This window comes from Mobula hypostoma, chromosome 18, assembly GCF_963921235.1.
Source record: "Mobula hypostoma chromosome 18, sMobHyp1.1, whole genome shotgun sequence".
NCBI lineage: Eukaryota > Metazoa > Chordata > Chondrichthyes > Myliobatiformes > Myliobatidae > Mobula > Mobula hypostoma.
This window is the reverse complement of record NC_086114.1, coordinates 10,174,850-10,196,127: the sequence shown is the minus strand read 5'-3', so window position 1 is coordinate 10,196,127 and position 21,278 is coordinate 10,174,850. Positions and strand designations below refer to the sequence as shown.

General features: G+C 41.8%; 2 protein-coding genes across 2 annotated transcripts in view; one reads left to right on the top strand and one right to left on the bottom strand.

The window, feature by feature from the left end:
* The window catches only part of synm (synemin, intermediate filament protein), a 39,764-nt gene extending 30,946 nt beyond the window's left edge, over nucleotides 1–8,818 (top strand). The window contains exons 4-5 of the mRNA XM_063070429.1: nucleotides 2,204–2,271; nucleotides 3,965–8,818. Coding sequence (XP_062926499.1) covers nucleotides 2,204–2,271; nucleotides 3,965–6,618 — 2,722 coding nt within the window. The 3' untranslated portion in view covers nucleotides 6,619–8,818. The remainder of the gene's footprint in view (nucleotides 1–2,203; nucleotides 2,272–3,964) is intronic.
* Nucleotides 8,819–9,081: 263 nt separating this feature from the next.
* The window catches only part of ttc23 (tetratricopeptide repeat domain 23), an 89,607-nt gene continuing 77,410 nt past the window's right edge, over nucleotides 9,082–21,278 (bottom strand). Inside the window, exons 10-12 of the mRNA XM_063070430.1 lie at nucleotides 17,405–17,487; nucleotides 11,027–11,127; nucleotides 9,082–9,588 (exon numbers count right to left, since the gene is read on the bottom strand). Of these exons, the coding sequence (XP_062926500.1) occupies nucleotides 9,470–9,588; nucleotides 11,027–11,127; nucleotides 17,405–17,487 (303 nt within the window). The 3' untranslated portion in view covers nucleotides 9,082–9,469. The remainder of the gene's footprint in view (nucleotides 9,589–11,026; nucleotides 11,128–17,404; nucleotides 17,488–21,278) is intronic.

Genomic DNA, 21,278 nt, shown 5'->3' with positions numbered 1-21,278 from the left:
ATTCATTTCTGCCAGTTGTTGCCCATTAACGGCCTGCTTGGTGCAGCAGGCTTTCAAATCTGGCATTTTCCTCTGGGGACTTGACTTGTTAATCACTCCAGACTCACTGGAACAATGTCTCCTCAATTTGTTGGCTGCAGAAATTTTATTTGAAATGCAGCTTAGCTGCCTCAGTCCTGCTGGGCAAGAGTCCAAACAGCAGAACAGCTTGTGACCAGTCACCAAACTCACAGTCTTACTGAGAGGTGCAGCGGAGGGTTGTACTTTAAATGCAGATCAGGTGAGTTTTATTGAGTTAAGAAGTTGCTGGGGCAAATATATAAAGAAAGGGCCATTCTATTTGTTGTATTCTGTGCCAGACCTGAAAGTGTTCACAGCAGGAAGGAGTGGACGGTTTTGTTATCTCACCTTACCAATAGAGGAAAATATTGCAGCTCCACGGATGAGTTAGTTATACATTAAAAAAAAATCCTGCCAACATTGTCCTTATTAAAAGACAAGGCCATTCAGCCCATCTTATTCATGCCAGCACCTGGCAGAACAATTCCATCTACCCCACTGGGTGTAACCCTGCATTTTACTCTCTCTCACATGCTCAGTAAGTACTCTTTGATCCTTTGGCACTGAGTTACACTATGGGACAATTTGCAGCAGCCAGTCATACATGCTTGTATGTCTTTGGGACCTTATTCCTGGCTTCTCTCCCCTTCCTTTTCAGTCCTGATGAAAGCTCTCGGTCCAAAACATTACAGTTTAATCTTCTCCATCGATGCTGCCTGACCTGCTGAATTCCTCCAGCATTTTTTGTGTGTTGCTCAAGATTTCCAGCATCTGCAGAATCACTTTTATTTATAACTAACTATACAAGTGCTCCATCATGCTGCTAAATACATCAGAACTTTCTCTTGGCTACTGTTTCTGGTGATTTCATCCTTCCCTGCAGCAGATAGGTCAACTGCTGAACTGAGATGTGCCAGCTCTTAGTGAACTCTTCCACTGAGTCCTGCACCAATAACAACCCATTATTGTCTCAGAGAATGTAACTCCAGTTCCAACCCTTTTGACACACTGATTGCTTTGAAATACCCATACAGCCAGTCACACCAGCCAAATTTACTTGGATTTACAATACAGCTATGGGTTCCAGGAATCTTTGTGTAACCTGACATTTCCCAACCCAAAAATCATCGGTGTGCTGACTGAAGGCAGTTTGTAGGAGAAAGATTTCTTTTGAAGGGAATAACATAATATCCAAACATAACCTCAACAAGTCTTCTGTTAATGTTGTAAATTCATTACAAATTACTGTGTGGAGTGAAGTGATAGTTTAGTATCATGCGCAGAGCTGGATTAAGTCTTTGTAGAACAAGAAGATTCAAGGTCTGGAGTAGTAATGGTGTGCTACTGGTGATGACATGGTGACGATAACACTGGAGATGGGATCATAGTCACAGAGCTATCAGCACAGTAACAGGCCCTTCGGCCCAACTCATTAGTACTGACAAAATTGCTTAACTGAGATAGTTCTGCCTGCCCATATCCTTGTAAACCTTATTAAATAAGGTTTTAATTTTAATAATTAATTTTTATAAGACCAAATAATTAAAAATGGTGAAGCTAGGGCAAGGGAACATAATCCTTCATATTAATTCCTTCCTGGCCCAGAGTACAGGAACTGTGGTTGGGGTGCCACAGTAGCATAGCAGTTAACATGATGTTATTATAGCTCGGGATCTAGGAGTTTGGAGTTCAATTTCAGCAAATTGTAGATAAGTAGACAAATCTGTAAATAAGTTTGTAAGTTCTTTCCCATGGGGACATAGGTTTCCTCCCACAGTTCAAAGATGTACCGGTTGTTAGTAGGTTAATTGGTCATTGTAAATTGTCCCATGATGAGATTGGGTTTAAATTGATGAGTTGCTGGTGGCGTGGTTAGAAGGGCCAGAAGAACCTATTTCACGCTGTATCTCTAAATAAATAAAATAGATGAATAAACTCTGTTTATATTTCTTCTGAGAGCAGCTTACTCACCTGGATCCTTTCCACATTGGGAACCCCCAATATTGTCAGACCCTTGGTGGTCTTATTCATTGCCCAGGAATTATTCCATGCCCAGGCACAACATCTCCCAGTAACTCTACTTTGACTGAATGTATGAACATATTGTGCGTCACCTTCACCCTGTGACTACTTGTCTTTACAGGGCCTTACTAGAAGCAGAACACAGGAAACAGCAGGAGATAGGGGAGCAACTTTGGAAGTTCAAAAAAGGTAAAGCTGCTTTGTTGAAAAGATTTATTTAATCTGATTGTTCAAACTCTGCTTTTTAGCTAAGTATGGTGGAAATTCCTAAAGGGTATTTTTCAGATTACTACCAGTAACAAATTTCAATCTAATCTATAGTTTGTCACTGATTTCGCACCACTTTAGGCTGGAATGGCCTTGTTCATTCTGTTTACGTGAGAATGGTACTGGGTTTGCATCTTAATCTGCTTTGAGTTATCTGTAATACAGCACAATTAGTTTTAGCACCTTGAGGCTGGGAAGGATGTGGGACTTAGAAATATTGAATGATCATGGAGAAACTTGACTGACATCAAATTTGTTTGAGATCAATTAACTCTTCCCCAGAGCCTATGAATTGACCCTGTGGCCTGCTGATCTATACAGCTTAGTGTGCTGTAGGCCAGTGTTTTTGCCCCCCACTCCATATAATCTACAAAGGTTCTTCTTCAGTCTCCTAGAAAGCAAAACCTGACCATTTAAAGCTCTCACTAACTTTGAGTTCACCTAGAACTTTACTCATTCCCAAGTTCTGCTTTGGCTCCCACTCAGGTGAAGCTTTAAATTATTTCTGAATTCTTGTATGGCCTCTCCCCTCGTGATCCCTGTATTCTCCTCCAGTCATACAAGATCCATTGGAAGGATGGGTTGCTCCAATTTGGCCCTATCAATCATCCCTGCATCTGATTACTCCTCTATGGAGAGCCATTCTTTGAACTGCCAACACCCTAAGGTCAAAAGTTCATCTCCAAAGCTTTGTCCATCCCTTCCATCCTTTCCTGTGGCTTAACTGACATTTATGTTTGATTCTATGTGAAGTTCTTTGATATATTTTATGGAGTCATTGTCATGGAGAGATAAAGCACAGAAACAACCTTTCAGCCCTATAAGTCTGAGTGAACAATCTAATACCCATTATTACACTGGTCATATCTTAACCCATTTTATTTTCTTCACATTTCCATCAACTTCCAGATTTGTCCATTTACCTACACACAAGGGGCAATTTAATGTGGCCAATTACTTACCACCCACTCCCCACTCCGTGTTTTTGGTCTGTGGATGGAAACGCTCATGGCCACATGGAAAATGTGCAAATTCCACATGGGAAGAACCTGGAATCAGATTGTATCCGGTTCACTGGAGATATGAGAGCACGCCACATATCTACTAGCTGGACCACTGTGTCATCCATTATAAACTGTAGAAACGTACTGTACAGAAACAGGCCTTTCAGCCCAACATCCCTGCTGACCAAGGTGCCTGCCTGACCTAGTTCCATTTGCCTGCATCCAGCCCAGATCCCTCTAATCCTTTTCCATCATTGCAATTGTAACACATCTACTTCCTCTGGCAGGTCTTTCCATATACCCACCATACTCTGTCTGGTGACAAAGTTGTTCCTCAGGCCCCCTTAAAATCTTTCCCCTCTCACCTTAAACCAATCCTCTCTGGCTTTACACTTTCCTACTCTAAAAAAAGACTCTGACCATCCCACCTTATCCGTGCCCCTCATGATTTTATACACCTCTATAAGAGCACCTTTACATGAGAAGCGCCACATCAATATAACTTTTGTTGTAATGCTTTTTCACAAGCTCAGAAATGAAGAGTTCTTCTGGGATTCTTTTGAATATAGAAATCAGCTCCTGCTTTAAATGATATGTTATTGCTTCAACAGGTATGGACACAAGATTATATAGATATAATGTTATGCCAGGTCCAATGCTTGACACTCTGGATGTGAAGCTACGTGGAAAAAATGTCCCCTCAACCTTCCGGAGAGATGCTGTGAAAAGCAACATTGGAATAACATCAATGTCCATTCCATATCGAACATCTACGAGGAAGATTAACAGTTCTTTCTTGGATAAAGATCTCCTTTACGACAAGAAATCTTCATCAGTTCAAAATGTAGATTCTTCAACAAGGTCAAAGAATACGTACAAAGGAGTGGCAGGGTCCATGTCAGCACCTCGTGACTCGTTCAGCACAATGAAGCAGCCTCAGGCTCAGCACAAAATGTTTCCACAAGAGAACAAGAGTCAAATGGTTTTACCCAGGCAAAAGAATGAGAGGGAAGAGGTCATCCACAAATCCAGGATACTTGTCACTGAGTCAGTCAGTAAGAATGAAACTGATGTATCAGAGAATAGAACCAAAGCTCCACGTTCAAGTGACCAGCTAACACCTTTCAGTGAGATGGAACATTATGATGGTAACTTGAGGTCCAGTCAACCTGAAGAAGAGGAAGAGTACAAAAGGCAATACTCAAAGAATGTGATAACCTTTGAACCTGATGCAAAGCAGCTGGAATTCAAAGCAGACTTAAGTGATGTGGGGTCATTTGCTAGCCCTGACAGAGATGTTCCTGCTGCCATGCATCAGGCAAATGCAGAAAAAGCCCCTCAGCCTTTCATCTCTGATAATATAGAAAAGAATGAGGAGGAACTTACACCAGAATCAGAGGAAGTGACACAGCCAAGAAGTTCACCAGAGGAGTTAGGTCACTACAGAAGAGTAATAGTCTCTGAGGAAGGTATCATGACAGATGATGACAGAATCAGGGATGTCATTGAAGCCGTCATAAAACCCACTGAACTGGGAAAAATGCTCTCTCCAGAAACTGCTGTCACTTATCACATTGAGGAGAAGGAAGTGCTGGAAGATGGGACAACAAAGCAAGATGTCATCATACAGTCAAAAAGTGAGGCAACTGTTGATGTGGCAGATGAGGACGCTCTTCAAGAAATGCTGAATATGGACACCAAAGATCCAGAGGTGCAACTGAAAGGGGCTTTGGAACATTTAACAGGGTCAGAGACGGGATGTTTCATAGATGGACAGCTAAACCTAGATATTAAAAGAAGAGAAACTCCGGGGAAAGTATCTGTAAATGTTGAGATAAAGGAGCAGATGATGTCGGAAATTGATGACTTGCCTGCTCCAGCAGATGCCACCCCATTTTATGCCCGAGCAGAGGAGGGTGATCTCGAAGGAACAAATAGTAAATATGACGAAGTCTTAAATGTCACAATGTCTGCTGCAGATTTCAGGAAAACAATGCTGTTGCCTTCTGAACCAGAGTCTCAGAAATTCCAGGACAGGCCAACTAGTTTTCCTATGGTTGAAAACACAGAAGAGGAAAAGGATGAAGCAGAACTGTATGGAATAAATGAACAACATGAGAGCTTGCAGAACCTTTATGGTGATGAGTATACAGAGAACACCGACCAGGCCAAATTCACACCTCAGGATTCCTTTGCAAAAGAACTGCAATCACCGCGCATAATAGAAGAATCAGTTAAGATTCCACAGGGTGTTCAGGCATCCATTGTAGAACTACTGAAGGAGGAAACTGAGGATCCAAAACTTAAACTAAAGGGAGCTTTGGAACAACTGAAAGAGGCTGTACCTGATAATCTGAGAGATGAGCTCTCACTACTCACTGGAGAAATTGAAGAGAGATCTAATGTGTCTGTCAGTATCAATAATGTCCAGCAATCTTCTGAGAGTGGTGTTGTCACTATAGAAGCCCAAGTAAATGTGTCACAAAGCCTTGACCCAGAAGACTTTTTTTCAATGGAAAAGTTCATTGAAGAAGATGTAGATAAAATAGGGTCTGGACTAGCATTTCTCAACAGCCAGCAGGAACTACAGAGGTTAATGAATGGGAAAGGTCTTCAAATGGTTGAATGTTCAAATGATGAAGGCAGAATTACAGCAAATCCTCAGATTTTTAAAGAAGAACGGATATATTTTGAACCCAATGCAGAAGATGTGGAAGAATATTCATCTACCCAAGGCCACACAGGTTATCAGATCACTTCTGAAATGATCGGGTCAAGTGAAATGGAAGATGATGTGACTCACTGGTCGCAAAAGGACACAGATAAAGATTATGGAGAAGAGTTCATTAACAAAATCTCTGACCCTGTTGATTCATCAGTGAGTCTTCACATGAACGTAAACAGAATTATATCAATGCATACCAGTGGAGGTGGGAGTGAGGGAAGTATGTCTTTCATAGCACAGGAGCAACATGCTGAAGGAACAGATGGAAGTGAACTGGATAACAATTTATATTGTTATGAAGAATGGGAATCTGGGAGCAGAGGTGTACTGGCCGTTACTGGTGAAATTAAAGAGAAAGACCAACAGACTTCTGATTCAGAACTACTGCAATACCCTACTTCTCCTAAAGTCCTGACTAAGCATAGGGTTATCGTGTCCGAAAGCATCTCACAAGTGGTTCATGGTGAACAAGACAACAGTGTTACATACCTTGATGAGAATCAGCAGGTTACTTTTCCTCAGTCTGATGATGAACCTTAACATGCTTATGAGAAAACAGATTATGTTCTTTTATCTAGAGTTTAGTTAAATTGGGGATCAATGCCACAGGGCAGACATTACTCAGTCTCAATGCAATAGTATTTTTTTTTGCTTTGATAACACACAGCTTGGAATTTACTTATCAAGCATATAACTATCTTCTTTGTCTTAAACCCATCACCCCTAATGGAGCATAGAGCACTGGGCACCAACAGCAGCTTGCCAGAAACCTCTGGCCAGTCTTTCAAGTTGTCCCCATGTGTAGCCCATCTTAAGTAAAGATCCTTCCTCTCCCAGGGATGAGCTCCCCAGAGTTTCTGTTGGCATCTCTGTAGTTCTGGGTTTTACGGGATGGGGTTGCAAGCCCAATGCCCAACCCTTCTTTTGTAAGTGAGCTTGGGACCATCCATGGCAGAGTTATATAACTATAGTATACACATTTATTTTAAATCTGATTAACTGAGACCTTAATGTCACAGAAATCATTTCTAATGGGAAAATAATTAGTAATAACCTCGCTAGAATGATTTACTAACTTTTCAGAAGTGATGGCAGAGGCTAAGAAGTAATGACCACAGTCCCTGGGAAAATGACTGACTGGGGCATTGACATTGCAGCCACTTATCTGAATTTTCCATAGAACTGACTGCATACAGGCAGTTTCAATTAATGAGCTTCAGAGTGTAGAAAAATGCTCCAGTTACAGCTGTTAAATTATGGCATTGTGCAGTTTAAGCTGAATTTTAGATTCCTCTGGCAGCTCATAGTCAAAAAAACACTTTCCAGCACAAATATTACTGTTACAGAAATAAAGGGAAGCCAGCACTGTTAATGTAACAGGCAATTAACATTAATCTATTCAGAAAAAATACTTTTGGGCCGTTTCCCTTTTCTGTTAATTACTATTTAGGCCATGTCCCCTGGTTCGAACATCCCAGAAATATGGTGGATGGAGGGAAACTTAGTTTTCCCATGCCTCCTTTCCTGTATGTTTCAAAAAGGTATAATGAATGTGGCCCTTGATGTATTGTTCTGCTTAGACACGCACACGTGAAACAACTGAACAAATGTGATGATTTTAATTTCCTGATTTCCTCTTTCTTCAAACCTGGAAGTGTGTCGGCTGCACCTGCATGCATGTTATCAAATATAAAACAACTATTACTAGTTTGAGTAATTAGAGTTGAGAATTATATTTTTTAATTAGTAATACATTCAGAATAGTCAGAGTGGGCATGTGTAGAATTTGGACTGAATGTTTATGTCATGTAGCATAAGGAAAGGGCAAGAGATATTTCATGAAATGACCTTTATGGTTGAAATGAACAAATTAGCATTTCTGTACTGCTGTTCCTTGACTGACAAAAGGGGTGGATTCCAGAAAGCAATCTGTTAGACAAAATTTCATCATTTGAAAAGGCTTTTCAAACTGAAATGCATATTTGGTATTTTACTACAATATATTCCCATGGGCAGGGAGGGGCATACTAGTCGTTACAACAAAAAATAGATTTGCACATTGTGGACATCTAAATCAGTCAATGGTAACAGCAAAAATCTGTAAATAGAACGTGCAGATGAAGGAAAGACCTGTAGATTCAGTGACAACCACTGGTGGGGTTCACAGCCATACAGTACGTATTGAGCTGCAGTTACTGCTGGAAGATAGGGAAGATGGCAGCCAATGTTCTCATAACAAACAGTGCAAGGGGGGACTATTCTGCATAAGGCACAACCTTTGAGGGAGGGAGAAATGAGAAAAATGACTAATTAAACCCTACTGAATAAAGGTTGCCATCAGTATTAATGATAAATATTTGATATATTGGTTCACGTGCTGATCAGAATGAAAATCTTCCATCAGCTTTCTATCTGTCCCCCTTACCCAGCACATGGCAGTATTGTTTGTTGTACTGGTTACATCACAGTCAGTTATACCTGATATCAGGGGAAGTGGACTACAGGTTGGTAGGTGTGTGTGGAATAAATGCGGCATACTGAAGTTTGCACTGATTGCTTACAGTTCTGGGGATACTATAGTCTAAGGTAAAGCTAAATGACACAGATGATTAATGCAAAGGGGAGGGCTAGTAATGGTTGAGTTACATGTTATACTATGGCTAAACATATACCACTTTGAAACTGCTTCCTGTATTCTTTTCTAAAATGTTTCAATTTAGCAGTAAAATGCTTCTTCAAATTTCAGAATCCTGTTTTTCTTCAATTCAAGTTACTGCATTAGAAACCTTTATATTGGAACCAGCTAAGAGATTAAACACTTTGAATAGTCCAACATGTCCAAGCCTGATGCAGTGAGGGTTTCTTCCCAGTGCAAGGCTCTGAAAATGATCTTAATTATGTTTCCAGTAATGCTGTAAAGTGCACTCTCACAAATGGAATGGGATTGTGGGTGGGGCAGGAGGGAGGGGAACTGATTGCTCTACACGGTGATAAATGTTAACTGGTGCTGTAATTAGTCTCTGATTTAGTAGAAGGAAGACAGCTCACAAAGTTACAGCTAGAGCAGTTTCACTTTAGATAAGTATGTTCAGGATGCTTCTCTCAGCTTCCAGCCATTCAGCACAGATGACAAGAACCTAGAAACCATTCTGTCTGAAATCCAATGTGTTCCATCCGTCAGTCTTCAGCTGATGAAAGAAAAGCTTTAGACTGGAACAAACTGCTTAATGTGCATCTTCAAAGTTCCTTTAGCACGTTTTTTTAAAAAAAGGGTTGAAGTAGAAAATAAGCCTGCTTGAAAGATTACAAAAATAATTTTTTCATCCCAAGTCACACTCCAGCACAATGTTATGTTACTATAGAAACACTGGCTTCAAAACATGGCAGATCTTCAGCAAAGTGCCCCAGATGCTGCTAACACCCATCCTTGAAATTTCCCACAGAAGCTACATTGGGGCACGCATTCAATGTTGCTCTCCCGAGCTTGCAGCAATGTTATAACGCAGATGGCTGAAAATGCTACAGCGTATTTAATAACCCACACCCCAATATATATACTGTTGAACAGTCACAGACTGAGGTGCAATATATAGCAATTCTCAGCCACATGTACAATATTCATAACATACTTTATTGAATTAGACAATGCAAATATAAAAGGGGTCAAATTAATATAAAACTTGGCAAGAGATTTAGAATTCTAAAAAATTCCCAGCTATACCCAAGTGAAAAGTGAAGCAAATCAACAGTCACGGATTGACAGAACATGAAAAACAGAAGGTTAATTTACCAGGTTGTGAGTATTCTTCAGTATCACAATTTGAAATGAAAAACAGGACTATATAACATCAGTAATGTGTACAAACACAACAGTTGATAATGGTCTGATAACACTTAATTATTGCCCTGGTCCTTACAGTTTACTAGAATCTTGGGACCTCCTGTATAAAATAACAGTATCTGGCTATATGAAATGTGCTTCTTGTCAGAATTCTACTTGCATATATAATTATAATTTATTCCAAGCTTGATGCTTTATACTCACCCAACCTGGAGGCACTTGCAATAAAAAGGAACAAAAGTCTCGTCACACTGTACAGAGTTTGTCAGTGGCAAAGAACATCCTGATCTGGATAAAGTACTAAGCTGGTCTGGTACAGCACAGCCCAACCCAACTTGAATGCAAGTGTTGAATTAGAGCAGTATAAGATTGGTAGAATAAGGTATCTCACAGTCTCAGTCACCACAGAGTTGACAAGCCAAAGAGCCTGTTTTTGCACTGTAAAACACTGAGTATATACACCTGACCTGAATCTTGTCAGATTCCAGTTTATAATTTATGTCAGTGCAAATCTTCCAGTTTTATGCTGAGCTAAAACATATAATAAAAAAGAAATAGAAAAAAGCCTTAAAATGTAAGATTAATATAATAAAAATTAAAAAGTTTAAAACATGCACAAGATCGTAACAGGTAACAAGAGTATATAAAAATATTTTTTTTCCTATTACAAGATGGTTCGAGGACTAACTGTATAGGTTTTATTCTTACAGAGAGTGGTGATTCTGTGGAATGCCCTGCCAGGGGTGGTGGTAGAGGCAGATACGTACATTAGGGATATTTAACAGACTTTTAGATAGGCACATGAATGAAAGAAAAAATGAGGGAAAGGTTTAGATCTTCATGTAGATTAAAAGATCAGCACAACAGAGTGGGTCTAAGGGCTGTACTTTTCTAAGTTCCACATTCTAATGGACACACAGTCAAAGTGATAAACCAACGATGCATGAATTATCTGAGGAAGACTTTCATGATTTGTTCAAGTACCAATACGTGGTGTTGGTTGTATATTTGCATTGAGAAATTCAGGTGCAGAGCCTTAGATCCGGCCAATACACTGGGTGAAGAGCGTGTAATGCATCAGTCAGGGATAGACATTTCCTTTGCTACCTCCTGATATACCATGCTTTGGTTTCACAGCACAAAATGGAGATCTCTGCTTTAAGTGATTTGTTCTGGTCTGTCCTTCAGCCAATGTCCGTTCTGGAGACCTGTTGAGAATAGCAACAACAAGCGCTTAATGAAACCTTCTCAATGTGGGCCAAAAGAAAAGGTCAAAATGTTCGAAAACAGTAATTTTTTTCTCCATGCACTACTTGTACGCAGATGCTGACTAGTTCTGACATTTAGTACCCAGGTGTCTTCAGCTTCCTATGTGTCCACCCAGTAGATATGAGAGGCTGCTAGCAGGCTATTCCTTTCGAGGAGGAGACATCAACCATCAATGAGCACGAATGTCCTTTCTCTGCAGGAATAACTGAGAGCAGGGACCCTGGTTAATTGGGAATCACTGGAGAAAACAGGCAGGGAACTTTTTTTATCAAGAGAGTGATGGGAATGTGGAATCTGGTCCACAGGGACTGACTGAGGCAAATAGTTTAGACGTTTAAGGGAAGGCTGGATGGGCATTCAAGGGAGCAGGGAATGGGAAAGTCAAAGGCACAATGTCTGCGATTCAATGAGTCTTCTAGAGGTCGAAGACGACGGCCTATTCTGGGGTTAGAGGACTGTGAATGTGGGTGGATGAGGAAGGAATGTGGCTTGTTTTGCTGCTGTTGCTTTGCCATTTGGTATGTTCTGCTGATCATTGAAGGCATGTTACATTGGTAATGGAATGTGTGGCAACACCTGTGGGCTGCTCCCAGCACATCTTTGGGAGTTTTAGTTGTTAATGCAAATGATGCATTTCACTATATGTTTCAATGTACACATGATAAATAAATCTAAATCTGAATCGGAGAGCTATGCTGCCAGATGTCCAGGAGAAAAGACTGGAGGAGGCTAGAGTGGAGCATAAATGCCAGTATGGTCTGTTCTGGATGAATGGTCTCATCACTATATCCCTTACATAATCCTATAGTAGGTTTCCTTAGCCATGCCTTCCAGAGGTGAAAAAACTCATGAGGGGCATAGGTAAGGTGAACACACTCAAGTCTTTTCCCCAAGGTTTGAAAATTAAGAATTAGAGGGCATGGCTTAAGGAGAGAGGAGAGAGAGTTAATAGAAATTTGAGAGACAACATTTTTTTTTACACAGATGGTGGTATGTATGTGGAATGAGCTGGCAGAGGAACAGGCTGAGGCAGGCACATTAACAACATTAAAAAGTACTTGGACAGATATGCAAATAAGAAAGGTTTAGAGTCTTAATGGGCCAAACAGTGGCAGGCTGCTGTCTGTGTGCTAGAGTGGCATACAAAAGTTTGGGCACCCCTGGTCAAATTTCTGTTACTGTGAATAGTTAAGTGAGTAGAAGATGACCTGATCTCCAAAAGTCATAAAGTTAAAGATGAAACATTCTTTTCAACATTTTAAGCAAGATTAGTGTATTATTTTTGTTTTGTACAATTTTAGAGTGAAAAAAAGGAAAGGAGCACCATACAGAAGTTTGGGTACCCAAAGAGATTTGAGCTCTCAGACAACTTTTACCAAGGTCTCAGACCTTAATTATCTTGTTAGGGTGTAAACACGAGGAATTCTGCAGAAGCTGGAAATTCAAGCAACACACATCAAATTTGCTGGTGAACGTAGCAGGCCAGGCAGCATCTCTAGGAAGAGGTACAGTCGATGTTTCGGGCCGAGACCCCTGAAACGTCGACTGTACCTCTTCCTAGAGATGCTGCCTGGCCTGCTGTGTTCACCAGCAACTTTGATGTGTGTAACTTGTTAGGGCTATGGCTTGTTCACATTAGGAAAGGCCAGGTGATGCAAATTTTAAAGCTTTATGAATACCCTGACTCCTCAAACCGTTTCCCAACAATCAGCAGCCATGGACTCCTCTAAGCAGCTGCCTAGCACTCTGAAATTAAAATAAATGATGCCCACAAAGCAGGAGAAGGCTATAAGAAGATAGCAAAGCGTTTTCAGGTAGCTGTTTCCTCAGTTCGTAATGTAATTAAGAAATGGCAGTTAACAAGAATGGTGGAGGTCAAGTTGAGCTCTGGAAGACCAAGAAAACTTTCCAAGAGAACTGCTCGTAACATTGCCAGAAAGGCAAATCAAACCCCCCCCCCCCCCCCCCGTTTGACTGCGAAGGACCTTCAGGAAGATTTAGCTGACTCTGGAGTGGTGGTGCACTGTTCTACTGTGAAGCCACACCTGCACAAATATGACTTTCATGGAAGAGTCATCAGAAGAAAACCTTTCCTGCATCCTCACCATAGAATTCAGCGTCAGAAGTTTGCAAAGGAGCTTCTAAACAAGCCTGATGCATTTTGGAAACAAGTCCTGTGGACTGATGAAGTTAAAATAGAACTTTTTGGCTGCAATGAGCAAAGGTATGTTTGGAGAAAAGAGGGTGCAGAATTTCATGAAAAGAACACCTCTCCAACTGTTAAGCACGGGGGTTAATTGATCACGCTTTGGGCTTGTGTTGCAGCCAGTGGCACGGGGAACATTTCACTGGTAGAGGGAAGAATGATTTTAATTAAATACCAGCAAATTCTGAAAGCAAACATCACACCGTCTGTAAAAAAGCTGAAGATGAAAAGAGGATGGCTTCTACGACAGGGTAATGATCCTAAACACATCTCAAAATCCACAATGGACTACCTCAAGAGGCGCAAGCTGAAGGTCCCCCGACCTAAACATCATTGAAAATCTTAGTGGATAGACCTCAAAAGAGCAGTGCATGCAGGATGGCCTAAGAATCTCACAGAATTAGACGCCTTTTGCAAGGAAGAATGGGCAAAAATCCCCCAAACAAGAATTGAAAGACTCTTAGCTGTCTACAGGAAGTGTTTGCAAGCTGTGATACTTGCCAAAGGGGGTGTTACTAAATACTGTCATGCAGGGTGCCCAAAACCTTTGCTTTGGGCCCTTTTCCTTTTTTGTTATTTTGAAACTGTTAAAGATGGAAATCAAAAAGTAATCTTGCTTAAAATATTAAAGAAATATATCATCTTTAACTTTGTGCCTTTTGGAAATCAGGTCATCTTTTACTCACTTAGCTATTCACAGTAACAGAAATTCTAACCGGGGTGCCCAAACTTTTGCATGCCACTGTATGTATGTCCTGTGATGCTATGACTGCACCAGAAGTGTAGCAAAACCTCTGGTGCCAACTCCTGCCTGAGAAGCGATTTGGTTCTACTCCAATTTCCATAGCAGATGCCATCTCACTGGCTCTTCACTCAACCCTGGAACATCTGGACAGCAAAGATGCATACATCAGGATGCTTTTTATTGACTATAGTTTGGCATTCAATACTATTATCCCCTCAGAACTAATCAATAAGCTTCAAGACCTTGGCCTCAATACCTCCTTGTGCAACTGGCACATGCAGACCCCAGTTAGTTTGAATTGGCAAAAGCATGTCCTCTACGATCTCCATCAGCACAGTGCGCCACAAGGCTGTGTGCTTAGCCCCATGCTCTACACACTTAACATTCATGACTATGTAGCTAAATACAATTCCAATGCTATATCCAAGTTTACTGACAACACCACTGTCTGTGGCTAAACCAAAGGCGGTGGTGAATCAGCATATAGAAGGGAGAATGAAAATCTGGCTGAGAAGTGTCACACCAACAATCTCTCATTCAACATCAGTCAAGCCAAAAAGATGATTATTGACTTCAGGAGAAGGAAATCGGTGCTCCCCAAGCCAGTCCTCATCAGGGGATTAAAGGTAGAGAGGTCAGCAACTTTAAATTCCTCGGTGTTATCATTTCAGAGGACCTGTATGTAAGTGCAATTACAAAGAAAGCACAGCAGCACCTCTACTTCCTTAGAAATTTGTTGAGATTTGGCATTACGTCTAATATTTTCACGAATTTCTAAAGACGTGTGGTGGACAGTACATTGACTGGTTGTATCACAGTCTGGTATGGAAACATCAATGCACTTGAATGGAAAATCTTTCAAAAAGTAGTGGCTATGGGCCAGCCCACCATGGGTAAAGTCCTCCCCTCCATTGAGCATATCTACATGGAGTGCTGTCGCAGGAAAGCAGCATCCGTCATCAGGGGCCCCCAGCACCCAGGTAATGCTCTTTTCTCTCTGCTGGCATCAGGAAGGTGGCACAGGAGCCTCAGAACTCACATTACCAGGTTCAGGAACAGTTATTACCTCTCAATCATCAGGCTGTTCAAGCAGTGGGGATAATGTCATTCAACTTCATTTGGCCCATCACTGAACTGTTCCCAACAACTTTGGACTCACTTTCAAAGACTCTTTGTCTCATGTTCTTGATATTTATTGCTTATTTATTATTATTATTATTATTATTCTCTTTTGTATTTGCACAGCTTGTTATTTTTTGCACGTTGGTTGATTGTCCGCCCTGTTGGGTGCAGCCTTTCACTGATCCTATTATGGTTCATGGATTTTCTGAGTATACCAGCAAGAAAACTAATCTCACATTTGCATATCATGACATATATGTACTTTGATAATAAATTTAGTTTGAGCTTTGACACTTGTGGGTTGCCCCAGCACAATCCTCACTGATTTGATTAAGGCAAATGATGCATTTCACTACATGTTTTGATGTTTCAAGGTACATGGGATAAATTAATCTAAAAATGGGGCTAGCTTGGAAGGGTATCTTGTTTGACATGAAGCAGTTAGGCTGAAGAGCCAATTTCTATGCTGTATGATTCTAAGACACTGCTTAATCTCAGTTTTAGCACTCCTGCCAAGTACAACACAGAGATGAGAGACCTATGTTATGACTGTATGAATCACTGTTGTAACAAACAGTGACTTTACTACCAGAACAACCTCACATCTGCAGCCTGTCCCATTCTTCTATCGGTCCAACGTTGCTAACTATAGAACAGTGAGCAATGTCAGGAGACACTGGGCCAAAACAAGGAGCTGATTTCTCACAGGAACCAAGGTTACCGAGAAAGAGCTTGGAAAAATTTGCTCACGTCTGAACCTCCTGGAAAAGTTCTGATCAAAGGCAGAATAAAAAATCTCCAGAACCTTGGAAAACAGAAGCTCAGAGCAGTTCATACATTAACCCCAGAAATTTAGATATAATATTAAAACTGGCACTCCAAGACACCATTGAGGGAGTACGGTCCTTTGTCTGCAATAGTAAGTTAAGGCCCTGTCTTCCCTTCTAGGCTACATAGATTGAGCAACCCTTCTACAACCCCGGAGAAATTTACTCGAGGTGTGTATGTCATGGAACATATGTGCAGCATGTGACAGGCCATTTGGCCCACAATGTTGTATTGACCTTGAGGCTAATTTATATGAAGTGTCCTCTTCCTGTGTATCATCCATACCCCTCTATTCCCTTAATATTCACGTGTCAAATGAGAGGTCATCTCATAGAAGTTTATGAAATCATGAGAAGTATAGTTAAGGTGGATGGTCATAATTTTTTCCCCATGCTTGAGGAATCTGAAACTAGAGGACATGGATAAAAGATGGGAGACATTTAAAAGAGACCTGAGAGATTACACAGAGGGTATTGAGTACCCAGAATGAAGTGTCAGCAGAGGTGGTTGAGGTGGGTACAATTGCACAATTACAACATTTAAGAGGCATTTGGATAGGTACATGGAAGAGGAGAGAGTTGGAGGGCTTTGAGGACCTGAGTTATAAGGAAGGTTGAATAGGTTAGCATTTTATTTCCTGGGGCGTAGGAGAATGAAGGGAGATCTGAAAGAGAACACAAAATCACAAGGGGTATAGATAGGATAAATTAATGCAGGCCTTTCCACTGAGGTTGGATGAAACGAGAACTAGAGTTCATAGGTTTAGTGTGAAAGGTGAAATATCTAAGGGGAGCCCAAGGGGAACTTCTTCACTCAGAGGGTGGTGTGAGTGTGGAACGACCTACCAGCAAAGGTGGTGGACGCAGGTTTAACTACAGCATTTAAGAGAAGTTTGGACGGGCACATGAATGGGAAGGAGCCAGAGGGCTATAATGCAGATGTAGATGAGCCCACACAGAAAAACACGTCTGTGCAGATGAGATGGGCTAACGGACCTGTTTCTGTGCTGTACTTTTCTATGACTCAAAATATCTTGTTAACCTCAAAACCAATAAGTTGCATTTGTAAGGCACCCACAGCACAAAACCTTCCAAGAAATTCACTCCAGTTCTGAAATCAAACTTGCTGGACTGCGTGTCTCAGAACTTGGACCACACTAACCAAGTAAGGAGACCACTACAATTACTGTTGCAACTCTTACTGATCTTGTGGCAATGCAATGGTTAAAGCAGCAGTCTGGCAACTTTCTCGAAAGTTGCTAATGGCTTCATGCAGCTCATGTCACTGATCTGATGGGCAACGAGGCGTCACTCACTTGGACAGGAGTTGGACTGTTTGCTGAGTCGCTCTGGTCTTTTTGTGCTGTGAACCATACAGAAAGGTCTGAATTTCCAGGCACTGCCAAAGAGAGAGATTAAAGTATTTAATTAGAAGCTCTGCATTCAGCTAATAAGTGGCAGTTGTGCAGGGTCAGCGCATTGCAATCCAGTGACACAGCAGAACATTTATTAAAATTGCTCATGAGCCCCCATCTCTCCAGTCTCTTGTCCTTTTCTCCTAGAGGTACTAATTACAGACCCTTGACCCCCACTACCCCATTGCTCCATCACTACATTTAGGCCTACTGAGACTCCTCAGTCCTCTACTTCTGCCCCAAGACTAGTTTTATTGCTCCAACACTGGCTGCTCTGCTTTCAGATCCCCAAGCTCTTACCTGACTCAGTGTCAAATTTTGTTCCTTGACAGACCTTGGGACACTTGACAAATTCAAAGGCACTACACAATTGCTGTTGTGTTTGTTTGAGAAAGTAGTGATGGTCAAGAGAATACTTAACCCTCCAAATTCAGGGTAATACCTCAAATACCTCTGATCTGTGGGGGCCTCAGTGAAATGGGGGACTCCTGAACTGAACAGCATCTCTCCACGGTTGAAGGGTGGTTGAAACCAGGTACACACTGCCTGAGTGGGTGGCAGAGTGGATTCAGGTACTTCCACAACATCTAGCATTTGAATCACCAAACATCGGGCATTGATCAAATACTGGGAAACGGGACCAGGTTGTTTGATGGTTAGCATCGACTCTGTGGGCTGAGGGGCCCGTTTGTGTGCTGTATGACTCTGCCTGATGATTTTCCTACCACCATCCACTCTAATTTTACATACAGCTCACATTAATATAGCATCTACAACATGTAAAAAATCACAGCAGCATTACCTGATTGATTCGGCACCAAGTCACTGTGCTATTAGAGCAGGCAACCAAAAACTTGCGTTTAGGAGGTGCGTTTTGAGAGATGTTTTAAAGTAAGAGAGAGGAACTAGAGTTGCAATTGGTTTATAATTGCCACATACAGAGATACAGTGAAACGCTTATCTTGCATACTGATTATACAGATCTATTCTTTAAACAGTACATTGAAGTGGAACACGGTAAAACAATAAAAGAATACAGAATAAACACCTATGGAGAAAGTGCATGCAGGTAAACAATCACAAGAAGGTGGATTGAGTCAAGTGCCCATCTTATTGTACTAGGGAATTAATCTGTTAATGCTCCTGTGATGTTTTATATGTTATAGATGCTCTATTAATGGGAGTTGTATGTAAAATTAGAGTGAATGGTAGAAGGAAAATCATTATAACAGCAGGAAGTTATCATGTTGTTACAGCAAATAATTGGGGCATTTCATGGAATACTGCAAAGGGCATGCAGGAGGGAAGGCTTGATCTGAATTTACAGGATGCTGGTGAGACCACACCTGAAGCAATGTGTTGGTCTTCACGCTTAAGGAAGGATGTGGTTCCTTTGGAGGTAGTACTGACAGGGTTCACTGGGTCGCCTCCTGGGATGAAGAGGTTTTTCACACAAAGAAAGGATGAGCAGGTTGTGCCTACACTTGGAGTTTAGAAGAATGTGAGGTAAATTACTTTACTGTCTGTCACATGTACCAAGACATGGTGAAAAACTTTGCATGCAATCCATACCGATCATTTCATCACATCAGTATAAAGGAAAGCAATAACAGAACCCAGAATGAAGTGTTACAGAGAAAGTGCAGTGCAGGCAGACAATAAGGCAGAGAGTTATAACGGGGTAAATTATGAGGTCAAGGCTCCATCTTATCATACGAGGTAACCATTCAGAGGTCTTATAAAAGTGGGATAGAAGCTGTCTTTGAGCCTGATGGTACGTGCATTTGGTCTTTTGCATCTTCTACCCAACAGGATTGAAGCAGATACTGATCTGTGGTGGATGCTGAGAGGATGTTGCTTCCTAAGTCCTGCAGCATAGCTTTAGAATAAGGAGTTGGCCATTGCAGAAGATGGGGACGGCAGTGAATCATAGATATCCACAATTTCAGTGAGTTGTGGAGACAGGCATTTAACTGGAAAGGGAGTTGAGGGGAATGGAGGTGGACGGTGAGAAAGCAGTGATGAGGCCAAGACAAGCGCAATACTACTGAATGGTAGTGTATGGCTGAATGGACCAAATGGCCATTCTAGCGACTGATTCTTTTTCCAATCCCCATTCTGGCTCTCTTCTCCTCACCTGCTCATCACCTCTCCTCAGTGCCCTTCCTCCTTTCCTTTCTCCAATGGCCCATTCTTCTCTCCTATCAGATTCCTTCTTCTCTAGCCCTTTACCTCCTCCAACTATCACCTCCCAGCTTCTCACTTCAAAAACCTCCTCCCCCACCCACCAACCTTACCACCCACCTGATCTCATCTATCACCTGCCAACTTGTACTTCTTCGTCTCCCTTCCTTTCCTTACGAAGGGTCTAAGCTTGAAAAGTCGACCGTGTATTCCTCTCCCTGAACGCTGCCTTACTGTCCCTTCTCTTCCTTTGTGATGCACAGGAAGGAGAAGAAAGAAAAATCTTCCTTTGTGTTTTGCACAACATTCTCACATTTCTGCTTATGACCCCATGTCTCAGCTGCTTCTATAGAATCTTACAAAGTACATGTCAGCTAAATGTACAGTTAGAACATGAACAATGGTTTAAAATCCAACCACAGATTCCCAGCAAATAACAAGACACCCATGAAACAGATTTACGATCAAAAAAGAATTGAATTTGAACAATCAAAAAAGAATGGATGTCCAGTCCCTATATACTTCCATCCCCAATTAGGAAGGTCTCAAAGCTCTCCGCTTCTTTTTCGATTCCAGACCTAATCAGTTCCCCTCTAGATCTTTCTGTCTCTATCTCTGGAGACAGCTTATCTACTGATGTCTACTATAACCCTACTGACTCTCACAGCTATCTGGACTATTCCTCTTCTCACCCTGTCTCTTGCAAAAATGCCATCCCCTTCTCGCAATTCCTCCATCTCCGCCGCATCTGCTCTCAGGATGAGGCTTTTCATTCCAGGACGAGGGAGATGTCCTCCTTTTTTAAAGAAAGGGGCTTCCTTTCCTCCACCATCAACTCTGCTCTCAAACACATCTCCCCCATTTCACGTACATCTGCTCTCACTCCATCCTCCCGTCACCCCACGCGGAATAGGGTTCCCCTGGTCCTCACCTACCACCCCACCAGCCTCCGGTCCAACATATTATTCTCCATAACTTCCGCCACCTCCAACGGGATCCCACCACTAAGCACATCTTTCCCTCCCCTCCCTCTCTCTGCTTTCCGCAGGGATCGCTCCCTACGCGACTCCCTTGTCCATTCGTCCCCCCCATCCCTCCCCACTGATCTCCCTCCTGGCACTTATTCTTGTAAGCGGAACAAGTGCTACACATGCCCTTACACTTCCTCCCTTACCCAGGGCCCCAGACCGTCCTTCCAGGTGAGGTGACACTTCACCTGTGAGTCGGCTGGGGTGATATACTGTGTCCGGTGCTCCCGATGCAGTCTTCTATATATTGGCGAGACCTGACGCAGACTGGGAGATCGTTTTGCTGAACACCTACGCTCTGTCCGCCAGAGAAAGCAGGATCTCCCATTGGCCACACATTTTAATTCCACATCCCATTCCCATTCTGACATGTCTATCCACGGCCTCCTCTACTGTAAAGATGAAGCCACACTCAGGTTGGAGGAACAACACCTTATATTCCGTCTGGGTAGCCTCCAACCTGATGGCATGAACATTGACTTCTCTAACTTCCGCTAATGCGCCACCTCTCCTTCGTACTTCATCCGTTATTTATTTATATACACACATTCGTTCTCTCTCTC